Source organism: Moschus berezovskii, chromosome 2 (genome assembly GCF_049115385.1).
Source record: "Moschus berezovskii isolate FMDL1 chromosome 2, NW_MosBer_1.0, whole genome shotgun sequence".
In the NCBI taxonomy this organism is placed as follows: Eukaryota; Metazoa; Chordata; class Mammalia; order Artiodactyla; family Moschidae; genus Moschus; species Moschus berezovskii.
The window spans coordinates 91,606,953-91,624,660 of NC_142461.1; the positions used below are offsets into that span (position 1 = coordinate 91,606,953).

At 36.1% G+C, this 17,708-nt stretch overlaps 1 protein-coding gene across 1 annotated transcript; it reads right to left on the reverse strand.

The window, feature by feature from the left end:
- Nucleotides 1-248: 248 nt before the first annotated feature.
- MMADHC (metabolism of cobalamin associated D) lies at nucleotides 249-17,429 on the reverse strand. The gene is made up of 8 exons (XM_055397004.2): nucleotides 17,295-17,429; nucleotides 16,722-16,781; nucleotides 13,466-13,610; nucleotides 10,108-10,325; nucleotides 6,669-6,774; nucleotides 5,989-6,119; nucleotides 2,128-2,214; nucleotides 249-768 (listed from the first exon to the last, which is right to left on the reverse strand). The coding sequence occupies exons 2-8, from the start codon at nucleotides 16,728-16,730 to the stop codon at nucleotides 574-576; spliced, it is 891 nt and encodes a 296-aa protein (XP_055252979.1). The 5' UTR covers nucleotides 16,731-16,781; nucleotides 17,295-17,429; the 3' UTR covers nucleotides 249-573.
- Nucleotides 17,430-17,708: the final 279 nt, after the last annotated feature.

A 17,708-nucleotide genomic window follows, 5' to 3' on the forward strand; every position in this document is an offset into this window, starting at 1 on the left:
AGTTGAGATTCAAATTCTTTTGTATGTAAAGATGTAGTATTATCCTTATTCTTCTTTTTCTGCACATACATTTCAAACTAATACTCAGACTGGTACCAGGACACTTGACAAGTAATAAAGAAAAAAAAAATTTTAAAAAGTTAAATCTACACTGAATCCAGAATTCTCAACTGCATTTATTTAAAAAAAGAAAAAAACTTTAAGAACTGTATTTTAAAAAGACTGCAATAAAAAAAAAACACATATGATCATAGCCAATGTATGATTTATTTTTGGAGAGGTATAATTAAAAGTGAGGTTTTTTCCAATTAAGGGGAGAAGTAACAATATGAGATCATACCCTGGTTACATGTTAATTATCACATTCTGTACAATGTGGATGTGCTCAACATGTATTTAATGAAGAGTATTTGAAATTTAAAAATTATAAACCACTTGCCAATATTGTAAATCCATATGTTGAAATAAATACCTACAAGGGAGTAAATTTTAAAAACTGAAGCCTTTGACAATGCTTGTGGATCATCCCAAATGTTACAGACAAGCAGAAGATCAAATTAACTGACCCTACTGCTAGTTTCCACTTAATTTCTTCATAATATGGCTGTCTGGTGTAGCATTAGTGAAGATACTTCCTACAACTACATGGGTACCCCAGAGACTGTGACGAATCACTTTACAGCAGCCAAGATCATCAACAGAGAATCCTAAATGTCGATAGCGTTCATCTGTCTCAAAAAGAGTGTTGTTTGTATATGGTCCAAAAAACTGGAAGAAATAAAAAATGATGTCATATTTTTATTAACAAGAAAGATAATGGACTAATAATTTTTATGCAAACATGAACACAGATCTGTATAAATATTGCAAATATTTAAAAGGTCAAATATGAAATAAAAGGGTCACATGTAACACCTAACTGCCTTAAAACCTCTCCCGTCAACACTTGGGTATTCTGGAAATGTGAAATGAATGATCTAGCAGACTGCATGTTATCTAGAACCAATGTATAACTTCACATGACCTTTAGAGATGAAATAAGTCTTAGGCAATCATCTATGGTTCACCTTTGTAATTTTTAAGATAAGAAAACTATAGCCCAGGGTGTTTTTCATTTCTAGTACTCACTAAATTTTAACTTCGAGAAGAAACAGTATATACTTCTATCTTAAGATTAAAATAATATTACTATTTGTAACTGAAAGACATACACAGAATTTAAAATGTGACAATAGTGGCTCATTATTTTTTTTAAAGTATAGCTTTATAAATGTTAACTTCCAAAAAGTTACTTTTCTGAATATTTCTTTACCATCCAAATTTTTTATTCTTTTAATTTTAATTGGAGGCTAATTACTTTACAATATTGTATTGGTTTTGCCTTACATTGACATGAATCCACCCTGGGTGTACATGTGTTCCCCATCTTGAACCCCCCTCCCACCTCCCTCCCCATATCATCCCTCTGGGTCATCCCAGTACACCAGCCCTGAGCATCCTGTATCACGCATCAAACCTGGACTGGCAATTCGTTTCACATATGATAATATACATGTTTCAATGTCATTCTCCCAAATCATCCCACCCTCGCCCTCTCCCACAGAGTCCAAAAGACTGTTCTATACATCTGTGTCTCTTTTGCTGTCTCGCATACAGGATTATCGTTACCATCTTTCTAACTTTCATATATATGCGTTAGTATACCGTATTGGTGTTTTTCTTTCTGGCTTACTTCACTCTGGATAATAGGCTCCAGTTTCATCCACCTCATTAGAACTGATTCAAATGTATTCTTTCTTCTTTAAAGGAACTACCAAATGCTAATTTTTAACTAACAGTAAGCATACTAATTCAATGTAATTCAAATAATGTCTATTAGTAAGGATGGAAAAAATAAAATTTGAAATTATTTTTAATAAAAAAAAATTAAAGTGATGGAGAACTTTAACCAGGAGTGACAGAGGTCCCTCAAAGTTGTGAATTCAGTTGATTCTTGGTACTTCTGTGCATAAAATTGCGAGGTTTTCAAGAAATCCTAAACGATTTTTACCTAGGCTGTAATTATAAAATAATAATTCCTACTTCAAATTACGTAATCTGGCTTTCAAAATGTATTTAATTACTCACTGCCAAACCAGACGATGGGTCAATAAAGTCAGCCCAATAGCCTTCAGCGCGAAGGGCATAGCAAATTTCCTTAGCACCGCTGATGAACTGCATAGAAAAAGACACAAATACTATGCTCAAGATAGCATCACTATAGACTGTTTTATTTTTCAATAAATTTTAAAAATAAATATATTTTGCCTCAGAGAACACAAGATTAATAAAAAATTAAAACTAATGATAAATTAGGACTTATACTCTTAAGATTATTTTCACCAGTCCAAATGATTAATGGTTAATATAACACTTTCATTTTTTTAAAGTCTAAATTGTACATTTTTTCTCCTAAATTATTTGTTTTAGGAACTACTTCTAATCACTTTTGTGCTATTTACTCCCAAATTTGTCAAGGAGTATAAACTATAGTTGCTGTTTTATATCACTATGGAAACTTCGAAATAAAGTAAGAGAGGGAAAACAAAATATTCATAATGAAAAGATCTGAACCATTCATTAATTTGAATGGAAGTTGTTTAAAAACAGGCTTTGTATACAAAAAAAACTTGTTTGTATGTCCTTCAAAAATACACCTATCCAGTCACATAGTCATGAAATATTTCTGAAAAGGCACATGAAAATAAGATAAATGGATAGACTGGGAACAGGGCTGGACAGCATACTTACTTTTCCCCATATGCTTCTCTATTTTCCTACGTAGTGTATAAATAATACAGACCATGTACCTGCATTACCTATTCAAATCCTGTGATGTCTAACTCCTATGATGCAAAGACTAGCTTTATCAGAACTCTAAGCAGTGAAAAAGACAACAAATATTAGAACCAGATTAGAATGTTAAAAAAAAGGACACTGTGTTTAAAAACAAGGGCACAATTCCACTTCCAGTCGTAATAGAGTAACAGTTATCAAACTTGCCACCTGCTGAAAACTACAAAAATGACTGAAATACACGACACAACTGTTTTTAGACACTGAACAACAGGCAGACACAAAACTGTAGTCTTCGAGAGAAGGGAAACAAATAAGGTGATCCCCATATATGCTCTAGCCTTCTGGCTGAGGACACTTTTCCGCTGCAGGACAAAGAAGCAGAGCCCAAGCAAAGTGACAGTGTCACTGAGCTGAGGCAGTAGAAAGCAACAGGTCTGGACTGCCGAAGCATCTGGACTTTTTGGGGTAGGGCGCTGGAGAAGAGGGTAATGCACAATAGGCTTCCAAAGCAGTCTGCAGAACAGTCTTTGCTGGTTCGGTAGTCTCATGCTGAGCTGTGCAGACAGAGGGTGAGATTCCTTGAGGTCTAGCAGAGTGCCAGCTGCAAGGCTGCAACTGAATAGTGTTATCAGGGGTCATGCAGCGCTGGGTAACATGAGTTTCAGGCCACCCCAAGTGATGAGACCTCACTGAGCATCTCTGGCATTCAGGTGGTTCAAAGTCCAAGCTAAAGTTAGGCACATGGGCCATACTCTAAATAAGGGATGAGGAAGTGATACTCAGAGGGCCATCAAACTGAGTGGCTGCCTGTTTGTATAAATACAGTTTTGCTGAAATGCAGCCATGCCTATTCATTTATATATTGTCTATGGTTTCTTTAACAATACAAGGGTAAAAGTTGAGCAATTGAAAACCTATGACCTACAAAAATTATATTTATGATGATCTGCAGTCAGTGACCTTCACTGATGTTTTGCTACTATGACTCACTGAAGGCTAAGATGATGGTTAGCATTTTTAGCAACAAAGTATTTTAAAGTTATGGTATGCATTTTTTAAAACATAATGCTATTACACATTTAATAGAGTACAGTATAACATACACATAACTTTTATATGCACTGGGAAACCAAAATATCCATGTGACTCACTTTATTGCCATATTTGCTTTATTGTGATGGAGCCAAACCAGCAATATCTCCAAGGCATGCCTAAACTTTCTTGTAAACTAATGAAAAAATTTAAAAATACTATACTCTTTAGGTTATCTACATAATATTTGCACTTATTGCTGTATTTTATTAATCCTCACAATTCTTAAAAAGCAGGAAAACTGAATATGGTCTAGAAAAGTCATTAAAATTATGTATCAATTTAATAAGACGTACACAAAAACTACAAGCTGAACAAAACAATGTATTTAAATGTTTGCAAAGATTAAGAATGTCAAATGATCACAAAAAGAACCAGTTTAAATATTTATCTTATTCTGCTCATCAGTGGGAAACACTGACATCTGCTGGAAAAAACTAGAATAGATTTAAACCATAAAAGATAAAATATCTACTTGGACAGTAAAGTCATGTGTGATGCTAAAATAATCACTAACATATCTAAAATAGAAACATTTTCTTTTCCATAAAAAATAAAACAGCTTTACTCACTATAAAATTAAAAATCACATGAAAAAGTATAGTGCCATTTCAAAACCTGAAAATTGGTTACAGAAAATTGAGTTATATCTATACTGGGGTCAGTATCAAATGAGACTCAGAATCTTAGACGAATCAAAAAGTAGGACTTATGATGCAATGTACACGTGAGAGCAAACTCTCCAGCATCTAAATGACAGTGATAATAAACTACTCCTGGTCTTAATACATAAACAAAAAATGTTTACTGAGTTATTGTATATTTAAATTTCAACTCATCAAATTCAGATCTTCTAAAAATCAGAGACAATGTCTTATGCCTCTCTATAACTTCTTTGCTAACTAGCATATAACTCGCTCCTGACTGTTAATTACTACCTGGAATTTATTAGCAAAGCTGTATTTGGGACATTTAAGTGTGAAGTCATTATCATAAAATACTTTGTTAAGTATGTAAACAATATTTTTATAAGCTGTGAGAACCATACATCCAACATTAAAGAAAACATTAAAAAACTCCCAATATTATTCTGCATGTAAATTAGCAAAGAGAATTTTTTCAACTGTAGTTACGTGAGGTAATCTTGTCACACATACAAAGGAATCAAACTCATATAATTTCTAAATATGAGATCTTCAGTTACCACTTATTTCTCAGGTTGATAAAAATGAAAAATAATGCTAATATCCAGGGTAAGAGTAACAGCCTATATACTAGGATGATCTTTTTGGTGGACAAATTGGCAGTATATATTATAACTTAAAATAAATATACCCCTTGATTTTGCAATTCCCTATTTAGGAATATGTAAGTATATGCATAAAAAATAAATGTACAAATATATTCACCGCCTATAAAAGCAAAAAGTTTGATTTTCAACTTAACAAAAGACTAAAAAATTTTTTAATAATTTAAAAAATTTATGGTTTGCCCATGTAATCTAATATTATACAGATTTTACAAAGAGTGAAATATAATCTATGTGTAACGTGAAGGAAAGGTGTCAAAACATATTTTCTAGTTAAAAGCAAAGGAAGGGAAAAATGTGGGTATGTACAACTATTATTACTGTACTGTACACTGTTATTGTTTACACTATGAAGAAGGATTAGGTAATTTTCACTTTTTACTTGACATGCTTAAGAGAAAGAGACAGGGAGGGAGAAAACAGGATAAGAGAGGAGACAGGGATGGGGGCGAAGAGTTAATTTTACATTTTTCTTGTTTATTGTATTTCCAAACTTCCTAAGACAGACATAAATTAGAGAAAAAAAAAAACTGAGGAAGTACTGGACAGAATATAAATTTTTCAAAGATACTAAACAAACAAAAAACCCCTGGCATTTTATTTTCAGAAAGGATGTACATTTTTTAAATACTGACATACATTACGAGAGAACTAATAATGGTAAGAAAAGACAGCCATCATTTTAAAACAGTGTTCATGGTGTTTAAATAAGATTATCAAACTAAACAGTCAGCAGTTGAAAGAATTACCTTTTCTAAGAGCACTTCTCTTTCATTTTCTACCTCCTCACTCCAAACAGTCATATCATTCTTAGTTTTCTGTGTTACAGTCAGAATCATTAGTTTGTTGGTGGCTACTTCTGGAAACAGTGATTCAAAATCTATAAATAAGAATAAAATTACAGGAAAAAATTGTTTTTTTTTTTTAAATAGAAACAGTGCATAAAACACTTTAGAAAAACGATGATTAAGTCAAATCATTATGGTACCAAGTTAGGGTTATTAATAGATATTATTTTTTAAAAGGATGAAATAAATTTAGTTTTGGTTTACTTCTGCTCTTTTTGGATGAACTAAAAATATACTGCCAACAATTCCAAAGAGTAAGTTGGGTTACATGTTGTTAGTCTTGGAATTAAAAAAAAGTTTATTATTAAGATTTATCTCAGTAATCACCCGGGAGTAGGATGACTTTAGGGAAAAAGTTACTAAAAATTCTACTAATCCTATCTAATGGCAGCATGAGGTCAGATGTCAGGGGACATTTGCTAGTCTTTTTCTTGGCCAGGCAATCATCGTTTCCAGCGAGACATGTTAAAATATCCAATTATAAAACATTATAATTCCTAAGGAGTACACTTTTCAATATGTTTAAATTAGTGACATAATCTGACACACACTAGTGTAAAACTGAATAAAGCACAACATACCTCTTCGCAGCAACTCTGGACATGTTTGGATTGCACACTCTACTTTGGCACTTTCAAAGTAAGTTTCTGCACTGTTAATTTCTTGTTCAACAGGTGCATCATTACCCTTTAGGGGAATAAGAAGTACAGATAAACAAAATCTGGAGTTCAAATAAAATATCCTGCCTGTTATAAACCTGTTTGTCCTAGAAAGCTTTTTCAATAATCCTAATCTAGCTGGTGATCAGGTAATAATCAGTGTATTCTTACATACTCAAACTTTTCTGATGAATGTAATTTGAGAATTTTTAAAAAATGTTGAAATAAAAAAAAAGGAATATATATCTATTGATATTCTAAACTTAATAGAAGTTGGTTAAAAAACTTAAAAATGCCATGATTGTATCTTATAATGTTACCTCTTCTGATATTTTGTCATATCTAATTATGCTTTCCTTTGTTCTGTAAAATGGGCATAAGAACACTAACTTACAAAGCAATGTGATTACATAATCTCTCCAACAGGAAAAGCCTAGAGGCTTTTATTCAGCTGAAATTTAATGGGTACCTATTATACATCAGCCATTATAACAGGAGCAGACACTACGTGGTAAAAATCCAGTCTTCACTCTTAGGTATATAAGGGTTAGTAGAAGAAAAATAGCATGAACAAATAAATTCAATCCACTATGAAAAGTGCTACAGAGTCATGAAGGAAGTCTTCTGGAGGTATAAATGGGGAAGAAACTTGCTTTGTTGGGAGAAATCAGGAAAAGGTTGAAATCACATTTGAGTTACATGTTAATTAATATATGTGTCTGACATATAAAAGAATGGACAGAATACAGGTTAAGAATCCAGGAGGAAAAAAAACAGTCTAGCAAGAAATAATAGTGCAAAGGCATGCAATGGTCAAAGAGAACGGTGTAATTTTCAAAAAATGAAAAGTATGTTGTGATTAGCATGCAGGAGGAGTAGGAAATCATGGGAGATAAGGTAAGAAAAGGATCAAAACTATGGAAATCCATTTATACCACATTACAAAATTTTGACTTTTACTTTAATATCATTAAATAATATTAATAAAATACTCTTATTTTACATAGAAAGAAACCGTCTCATAAAGGTGAAGTAACTTTCTCAAGGTCACAAAATTAAGTATCAATAAATAAGCGTTAATCTCTGTATACAGATTTATCCTATCTCCACAGTCTATCCTACTATACTGCCTCTAAAAACTGAGGTAAGATAAGGAGGTGCTGAACTCTAATAGTGTTCAGTTCAGTTCAGTCGCTCAGTCGTGTCTGACTCTTTGCAACCCCATGAATCACAGCACGCCAGGCCTCCCTGTCCATCACCAACTCCCGGAGTTCACTCAAACTCATGTCCATCGAGTCGGTGATGCCATCCAGCCATCTCATTCTCTGTCATCCCCTTCTCCTCCCACCCCCAATCCTTCCCAGCATCAGAGTCTTTTCCAATGAGTCAACTCGTCGCATGAGGTGGCCAAAGTATTGCAGTTTCAGCTTTAGCATCAGTCCTTCCAATGAACACCCAGGATTGATCTCCTTTAGAATGGACTGGTTGGATCTCCTTGCAGTCCAAGGGACTCTCAAGAGTCTTCTCCAGCACCACAGTTCAAAAGCATCAATTCTTCGGCGATCAACTTTCTTCACAGTCCACCTCTCACGTCCATACATGACGACGGGAAAAACCATAGCCTTGACTAGATGGACCTTGGTTGGCAAAGTAATGTCTCTGCTTTTTAATATACTATCTAGGTTGGTTATAACTTTCCTCCCAAGGAGTAAGCGTTTTTTAATTTCATGGCTGCAATCAGCATCCGCAGTGATTTTGGAGCCCCAAAAAATAAACTCTGACACTGTTTCCACTGTTTTCCCATCTATTTCCCATGAAGTGATGGGACCAGATGCCATGATCTTTGTTTTCTGAATGCTGAGTTTCAAGCCAACCTTTTCACTCTCCTCTTTCACTTTTCTCAAGAGGCTTTTTAGTTCCTCTTCACTTTCTGCCATAAGGGTGGTGTCATCTGCATATCTGAGGTTATTGATATTTCTCCCAGCAATCTTGATTCCAGCTTGTGCTTCTTCCAGCCCAGCGTTCCTCATGATGTACTCTGCATATAAGTTAAATAAGCAGGGTGACAATATACAGCCTTGACGTACTCCTTTTCCTATTTGGAACCAGTTTGTTATTCCATGTACAGTTCTGATTGTTGCTTCCTGACCTGCATATTAGTGAGAACTAAACTGACACAAATTTAAGGGCTACTTTCAGAGATGAAAGCAATGTAACTGTCACTATTTATGGGGGAATGATGAAAAGAGGAGTCAAGGCTGTCACTGGAATCTTTATTTTTGGGACAGTGCAAGGATGACTAAGTTACTTATACTACTGACAAACATGGGAATAAAGACAAGTTTTGAGAGTAAAAAGGACTCATTCAGTACTGGATGTGTACTAGTCCTAATTTTCGTACTTCTGAGACATCCAGATAAAGACATTTGGCAAGTAATACAGAACCAGAACTGTCAGAAACAGAAACAGAAAGTGAGGAAATATGAAGACACAGCCTATGGAGAAAGCTGAGGACTTAAGTGACCAGGGAGCAAGTCAAAGGAGAAAATGAAGAACAGACATTTGGGAAATATCATATAACTGGTAGACAGAGGAAGAGCCAAGACTGAGAAGGAATTATCTGAGATAAAAAGGGGAGGTCAACTGTGTCCCAGTGTTAGGTTACTGATATAACCCATAACTGTGAGGGGTTATTACTTTTAATAATATCGTTTTCATCAAAATCTTCACCTGAAACCACACAGAAATATGAAAAATGGGAAGGATCAGGGGTTTGACAAACTCTGAAATGCATGTAACTTCCCATTTGAGTGAGCAATGATGCAATACTAGTTTTAAAAATCATTTAAAGAATTCATATGCAATACCAGTTCTAAAAAACTCATAAAAAACCTCTCAGGAATTGTTTTTTACAAAACCTATTTAAAAATCCTACTTTTTAGTTTAGTATATCTGAAGAATTTTAGAGATCTTAAATTTTTTTTAAGTTTCTAAATGGCTAGAGGAATATAAAACTAGTTGGAATTTGGTCCATATACAAATTATAATTAGTTTCTAAAAATGAAAAAAAGAAAATCTAAATTTCCAGTTACAGAAATTAAGCTATTTATATTTACAATAAATAGTTATTAAAAAAGATATTTTGAAGAATTAATTACCTAAGAGACTGTAATGTGAAAAATTATATAGCAAATACTAAGTATAGGACAACACCAAGGTTTTAAAAACTTATACATGCTTTTTCTGTATATCCTGGACTTAAATATTTTTTTAACTTTTTCAATGAAAGTAATATGCTCATAGTTATCAGAAATATAGCTTTAATAATTAGAAAATGGAATAAATGATATTAACAACATACCTGAAATTCATTCACATATTGTGCCATAACAAACTCATGTCTTTCACTTGATAAAGGTTCTGCTAGAACATCAGGTAAAGTTTTATGAACCTGGCTTTTCTTCTGTGATGCGGTCCCGTTGAGGTGACAGTCAAAACCTATGTTCCCAGGAAGCTGGAATCTCTGATCCTGAGGTCCAAATGGTCCCATAGTTTCATCAGGCCAAACTGTTCGAGAGCCTGAAGAGAAACAATAAAATGAACCATTTTCTCCTTACAACTTAAGTGCATTGGTATACTGAAAGAATGTGAAAGAATGTTGTTCTTCCAATAAGGTTTTTTTGTTTTTTTTTTTATTTTTTACCTAAACAATAGATCTCTGAAGTTTGCTTTACTGGTTGAATGTTAGTTGGTTTCATGTTATTTCCAAAACACTAGTTGAAGCAACCAGCTGCCAACTCATAGGTAATTCCCTTATTAGGGAAGAGATTCAGTAAAGTACTGTAATCCATACGATGTAATTCTTTTTTTTCTGGCTTCACTGTGAGGCTTGTGGGATCTCTGTTCCCCAAAAAGGAACTGAACCAAGACCATGGCAACGAAAGCCTGGAATCCTAACCATTAGACCATCAGGGAACTTCCGTACTATGTAATTCTTAATGGTCATTAGTAAATATTTACATATGGTGAAAGAAGTTCACAGGATAAATGACACTCCAAGAAAAACCTAAGTCCAAGAACAGTATATGTGACATTTATTTTACATGCTTATAATAATGCTTTAAATACAGAAAAAAAAATACTTGAAAGTAAAGATACCAGACTTAATAGTGGTTACCCTTGGGGGGTGTGTCTATGTTAATCACTCAGTCGTGTTAGATTCTTTATGACTCCATGAACTGTAGCCTGCCAAGTTTCCCTGTTCATGGGATTCTTGAGGCAAGAATACTGGAGTGGGTTGCCAGTTCCTTCTCTAGGGTATCTTCCTGACCCAGGGATCGAACCCAGGCCTCCCACACTTCAAGCAGACTCTTTACCATCTGAGCCATCAGGCAACCCTTGGGGAGGGGCATTCAACTGCTGTTACCTGGTGGCACAAAACATTAATGGACTGGAAAAAATTTTGTACCAGCCAATGTGACATAATGCCCTGTTTACCAGTCACATGCGTGAACATGGATTAAATACTTACAGAAGAATACACATTACTTTATTCCTATAAAATTAAAAAAAAATCCTAACATGAAAAATTAAAAAAGATTCAGAAAAAAGTAACTTAGAAAATCAAATGAAGAAATACTCAGAGTAGGAATTTTGTTTAGAGAAAGGAAAGGATGGCTGTAGACTTTAGTCGGCAATAAAAGTATTTATAAATATTCTGCCAGAACTAAGTGACTAAAAATGGTCACGTCATCACGGCTGCCCCTATGTGATGCCCATATCTCTGTTCCATACCTATGACAGACATTACCTATCAAGGAACTTTTCCCTGCTGAACCCAGACTGTCACATAATTCTCAACCCAAACACTCTAGTCCAGCACATCTCAAACTATTAGGTATTTAAGAATCATCTGAGAACTTCCCAAAATGCAGCTCTGGAGTGGGGCTCAAAATTCGTTCTGAACCAGTCCCACATGATGCTGATGCTATACCATGCCATGCTATACTGTTCTGCAGATCACACTGAGTGATAAGGCTCTAGACAGCCACCAATGACCGACTGGAATCAGTTCACAAACTAAAACTTACCAGCTATTCTGAACAATATGGATTTTATAGATTATTCAGATCTGTGTCTTCAAATAAATACTCAATATTAAATACTGGAAATGAGCATATTTTCAAATGTTTTCGGTTTTCTCTTACAGAAATAGCCTGTTCAAACTCATTTTTGAAATTTTTGTTTGGTTTTCTACTGGGTTGTTTTTTTCCTATTGATCTACAAAAATTCTTTATATAGTACTCCCTAGGTATTCACAGGCAATGCTTTCTGGACCCTCATGGATATCAAAATTTGCATATGCTCAAGTCCTTATATAAAAAGGGTATAGTTCAACTGACCTTTGAGCAACTCAAGAGTTAGTTGTTCAAACCCTGCAGTCAAAAATCTGAGTATAATTTATAGTCAGTTCTCTGTTTAGTCATTTCCACATCCTCAGAGTCAAGGAACCGAGAACTGTGTAGCACCACAGTTAGTTATTATTGGAAAAAACCTGTGTATAAAACAGATATGCACAGCTCAAACCCATGCTGTTTCAAGAATGAACTGTATGTGCATATATGTAACCTATGTACATCCTCCTGTATACTTTTAATCATCTCCAGATTACCTATAATATCGAACACAAAGTAAATGATGTGTAAATTGCTGGCACATGGCAAATTCAAGTTTTGCTATTTGGAACTTTCTGGAATTCCCCACCCCCTCAAATATTTTCAATCTCTGGCTGAATCTGAGGATGCAGAACCCATAGACAGGAAGGCTAAGCTGTATATTCACAATACAAACCCTTAACTATTCTGAGTAACAGACCTTTCATTTATGATAAGATACATGTTTAGTCTTCAGATCAAGAAAACTGAGGAATAATCAGAGATGGAGTTAGAAAACTGGGGCAAGAAAACTAGGGGAGGCTTTGCATGCCCCAGTGAACTGACATTCAATGCAGTAATGCATTGAATGAAAAAGGGATTCCATGGGCAATCCCTTCAGAATACGTTAGGTAAAGTTTCTAAGAGTCTTCCCTTAATATTTTAGCGTGCTTTATAAACCTCTAAGATAGAACTTTAGCATAAAGCATTTCTCAAAGTTAACTAATTACAGAACTTAAAAAAAAAGTTTTTTTTTAGACCTTGAACAATGATTCATAGTTTGTGGATAGTTTAGGAATGGCTATTGCAAGCAATGGGAGATAACTGAGGCTTATGATGGAAATGTCATGATTTACAGTATTTTAGAATAATTAATGTGATACAGTGGTGTGCAAGGTGGATAAGAAAAAGCAGACTTTGACTTAATAAACACTGGTTAGTAAAAAGTGATGGCTACATTTAGGAAATTCAGCAGAGGGGCAAGAAGTAGTAACATAGTTTAATAGGATCAAAAGAAGATTTGTTTCAGGGAAGACTGTGTGTATCTGAATATAGATTAGAAAAAAACTAAAGTTCAAGAAAGTAAGTTTTAGAAACCAGTATTCTTTTTTTTTTTTTTAATATTGTAACTTCCTGGCATAAATATTTAGGCAGAGCTCTGATTTTACTTTCAAAGGGATAAACTCAACTTTAGAAGATCAGTAAAACTTCAAGAAAAAATATTACAGGAAACATAACAAATGTTATGAAACAATTGTAAGTAAAGCAAAAATAAGTTTTACTTACAGATATCTGGAGGTGCAGTGGCCACATGAGACTCATCAGAACCTGAAGATCCTGCGGTTGAAAAGGCTCTGGGATTGACAACCCTTTTAACTAAAGAGCAAAATCCTGGGAGATAGGAAACCAGTCTGGCTCTGTTACAGAGCACCTAAGAATCACACAAAACCCAAAATTATTGTGGATATAAATGTTACACTAACGCAGACAATCTCAGGCAAATCCTCACATTGCAATGTATCTTTTATAAAACCAACATTGATTCTACTGTTATTGAGCACCTGCCATTGAATGAGCAACATGCATATTTATAATTTTAAAAATAAACACAAATATTAAAAAAAAAACAAACAACAACACAAGTACTAAGTTATTTGGGTAAAAATATATGGCTTTCCTAGCAAGGCCAGAATCAAGAGTGCCATACAGAAAGAATAGGAACTTTGAAAAGTTGCCCTATTTATCAGCAACACTAAAAAAGTGGCACAGCTAATAAGATTCTTCCATTCTCAAAATAAAGAACTTTCAAAACCTCTCCTAGAAAAAAAAAATCCTACTTACTTCCTAATGCTTCTTTTACTGCTATTAGATTGTACTAATTATCTCCTATGCTATCTTTCTCTTGATTTTATGGCAATGTCCACTTTCTTCCAGTTTAGCACACATCTTTATACCTTCTCTGCTCCTATGTTCATTTCCTAGACTCAGGTCAGTTACAATATGAATGTGTGAACATCTTTCATGTATAATCAAAATAGCCGAATCAGAATAACTTAATGCAGGGGTTGGCAAACTACAGTGGACTCTAGCCTTCTGTTTGGTGAAAACAGTTCTATTGCAATACTGCCACCCAGTTATGTATTGTCTATGGCTGCTTTCATGTCATAATTGCAGAGTTATTTCAGAGACTCTGGCCTACAAAGCCTAAAATATTTGCTGCTGCTAAGTCACTTCAGTCTTGTCTGACTCTGTGTGACCCCATAGACGGAAGCCCACCAAGCTCCCCCTTCCCTGGGATTCTCCAGGCAAGAACACTGGAGTGGGTTGCCATTTCCTTCTCCAAAATATTTGCTACCTGGCCCTTTATATTTAAAATCACTGCTGACTCTTAGATTAGTAGAAAATGCGTAACAACAAATATCATATCATCTGTGAAATTCTATTAAAAGATTTGAACAATTAAGAGATCCTTGAGGTCATAGGAAAAGTTTCATGGAGGATATACTGGGTTGTGAAGAAACAGAAATTTAGGCACTCATTTCAATGAGTGCCTTTCAGGAAGAAAGGTATAGAGGTTGTTTTCAGAGTGACAGGTTCACTGAAGGTGGATATAAAGTAATGCAGTAAAGAACAGGCTTGAAATTTAACTTATGAGCAACTATAAAAGGCTTCATACTTTGCGACACAGACAGGAAAGGGCCTGTTACAACAAGAGAATAAATCGGAATTTTAACCTGTAGGCAGGGAGGAAAAGAATTAACAGATAAAAATAAAGGATGTTTTAAGGAATGTACAGCTAAGGGTAGTGAAGAGAAAGGAGTGGGATTAGAGAGATGGTATGAAAACTAGTTACCAGGAGGCTGAAATAGTCTAGCCATTTGATACTTTGGAATCATTCTTCTTCCCTTTCATACAGTATTCTGAAATACAACCTGTGTGTTCTTTGACTGGTCTTTCTACCTCTCTGACAGAATTTCTTACTAATTTTATCTTCCCCTCTCTTACTTCACTTTTCAGTCACATAAAAATACCTACCCAACATTTCCATATTTCTGTCTTTTATACTGCCGTAAGATTTCTTCCACTAAAATGCCCTTTTCCTTCTCTTAGGCTGGACAAATTCCAACTCTTTCTTCAAGATCCAGATAAACTGAACCTCCTCCAGATGTCTCCAAAATGCAAGGCCTGTCTCCAGAGCATTCTGTCCACCTAAAAATTTAAGCATCCTCCCCTGGCCCTATAGTCTTATCATTAGATTATTACTTAATGTATCATATTCAACTACAGGAATACAATCCTGGCTAACTGTTACCATATCAGTTTTCCTAACACACAACACTAATCAAATCACCAAAATTTAAAGAATAAAGTCCAAATTACCAAGTCTAGCATACAAAACTCTGCTGGTGGTTTAGTTGCTAAGTCACATTGGATCCTTTTTGACCTCACGGACTGTAGCCCACCAAGCGCCTCTGTCCGTGGGATTTCCCAAGCAAGAATACTTGAGTGGGTTGCCATTTCTTACTCCAGGGGATCTTCCTGACCCAGGGATGGAACCTGAGTTTCCTGCTTGGCAGGCAGATTCTGTACCATTGAGCCACCTGGGAAGCCCCAAGACTCTTGTTGCTGCTGCTGCTGCTGCTAAGTCACTTCAGTCGTGTCCGACTCTGTGTGACCCCACAGACGGAAGCCCACCAGGCTGCCCCGTCCCTGGGATTCTCCAGGCAAGAACACTGGAGTGGGTTGCCATTGATACCAAATCCACAACCCAACCTTATTTCCCACTCATCTCTTTCACACATCTTACATTCAGGAAGACAGAAATGACTTCTTGATTTCTGAAGGGGGGCGGGAGCAGGGGGTGTCTTTGAATATACCTGTTCTGGGTGAGATTTAGATAATCTCACCCATCTTTTAAAATTAAAATGCTTCTCTGATTAAGTGAACCCAAACCCCCACTTTTCCCTCTCCACAAAGCTCTGAATCTGTATTGTACCTCTGTGTAACTTTTAAAATTAGTTTCTACTCTTACTGTAATAGTTTTCATGTATGTTTTATGAACCCTATGGCACGATGTGTTTAAGTAATCACTGGACAGCTACCGTGAATAAATACCTCTGGCCTATGAGAATAATCTCTCTTGCTCTCATTTTGTAGTATTTGTAAGGTTACTTCCTATACTAAAACTGCTACAAAACCTTCAGTTTATCTAACCAAAAAGAAAGCGGCTTTAAAAATAGATTCTAAGTATTTACAAAAATAACGCCTTTTAAAATTACTGAAAGGATGCAGGCACTGAATTTATTTCTCAAAAGGAACTTGCATAAGTAAATAAAAGTATTGAGAAATATGTTTGTCTTCAAACTACCTTCAAGGCATATTGACCTAATTTCACACCTCTTGTTTCCCTTGACATTTTTGATTCACTAAGTACAAGAAACATTATGCCATCAATTCCATTATAATTAAACCCGTCCCTCCATTTCTTAACGAGTTCCCAAAATAATTACTGTACTGCTTCTTAAGAGACTAATTTACTCACATTGGCCATTTCTGGCGGAAAGGGCAGACGAAAATTATCTTCCCTTTTGTAAAGTTATTCCTGGGAAAGGACAAAACAAAACAGGCCAGTGACGGATTAAGCTCTAACAACAGATCACTCGGGTAATGTCCACCATCGCCTACTGGGTGTCCCTTCTTCCGCGACAGAACTAAAGTGCCAGCTGTGCCGGACCCCAGGAGCCCGGAATTCGCCCCCTGCCCCCGCAGGGCACAAGTCGCTGCCCACAGGAGGCCTTGCCGTCCTCAGCCCGCCCGGTGTGTCTGCGGAAGACAACTCCCACTAGATCCGCGTGAGGAGAGAGGGGCCGTCCACCAGGATGGAGTCCTGAGGCTCCAAGTAGGTATTTTAACACCGAGCAGGGTTCTAAACAAGCTGTAAGCAAAGGTTCCAGCAAAGATGAAGGTTGAGGAAGCCAAACAGATCCTAACGACAGAGTGACAGGACGACCGGGGACAGCGACAGGGGCCCTGCGAGTATAGGGGCAACACCGAGAGCTGTGGCCAAAAGATGGGCAAATCTGGAGGGGCTAACGCGGGCGGAAACCGTCCGTACCAGTCGCCGGCGCCGCCACAGCCGCCTCCAGCGGTCCCAGGCCCGTACCCTTCCCGTCTTCAAAATGGCGGCGCGACGGCAGAAGGTGTCGCTCTGACGCTGGCAGTGACCAGACTGAAGAAGTTGCATTCGAGCGCATGGATGGGAATGATCCTCAAGCAGATGCTGCGCACGCGCACGGGAGGCCCACGTAGCACCGCCCTTTCATTGGATAGTCCACCGCCCCCACGTAGGAGGAGGAAAGGTGAGGCGTGGATAATAACATGTGGAGATCAAGGCTACAGAGCTGCGTTCCGCACTCATTTAATTTCGATCATTAACTCACCGATGTATTTGAAAGCCTCCTTTCTTGCCCCAAGCCTTTATTGCTCAAAGGAGGTACAGTTTTCTGTTCTTTGTATCTATTTAAAAAAA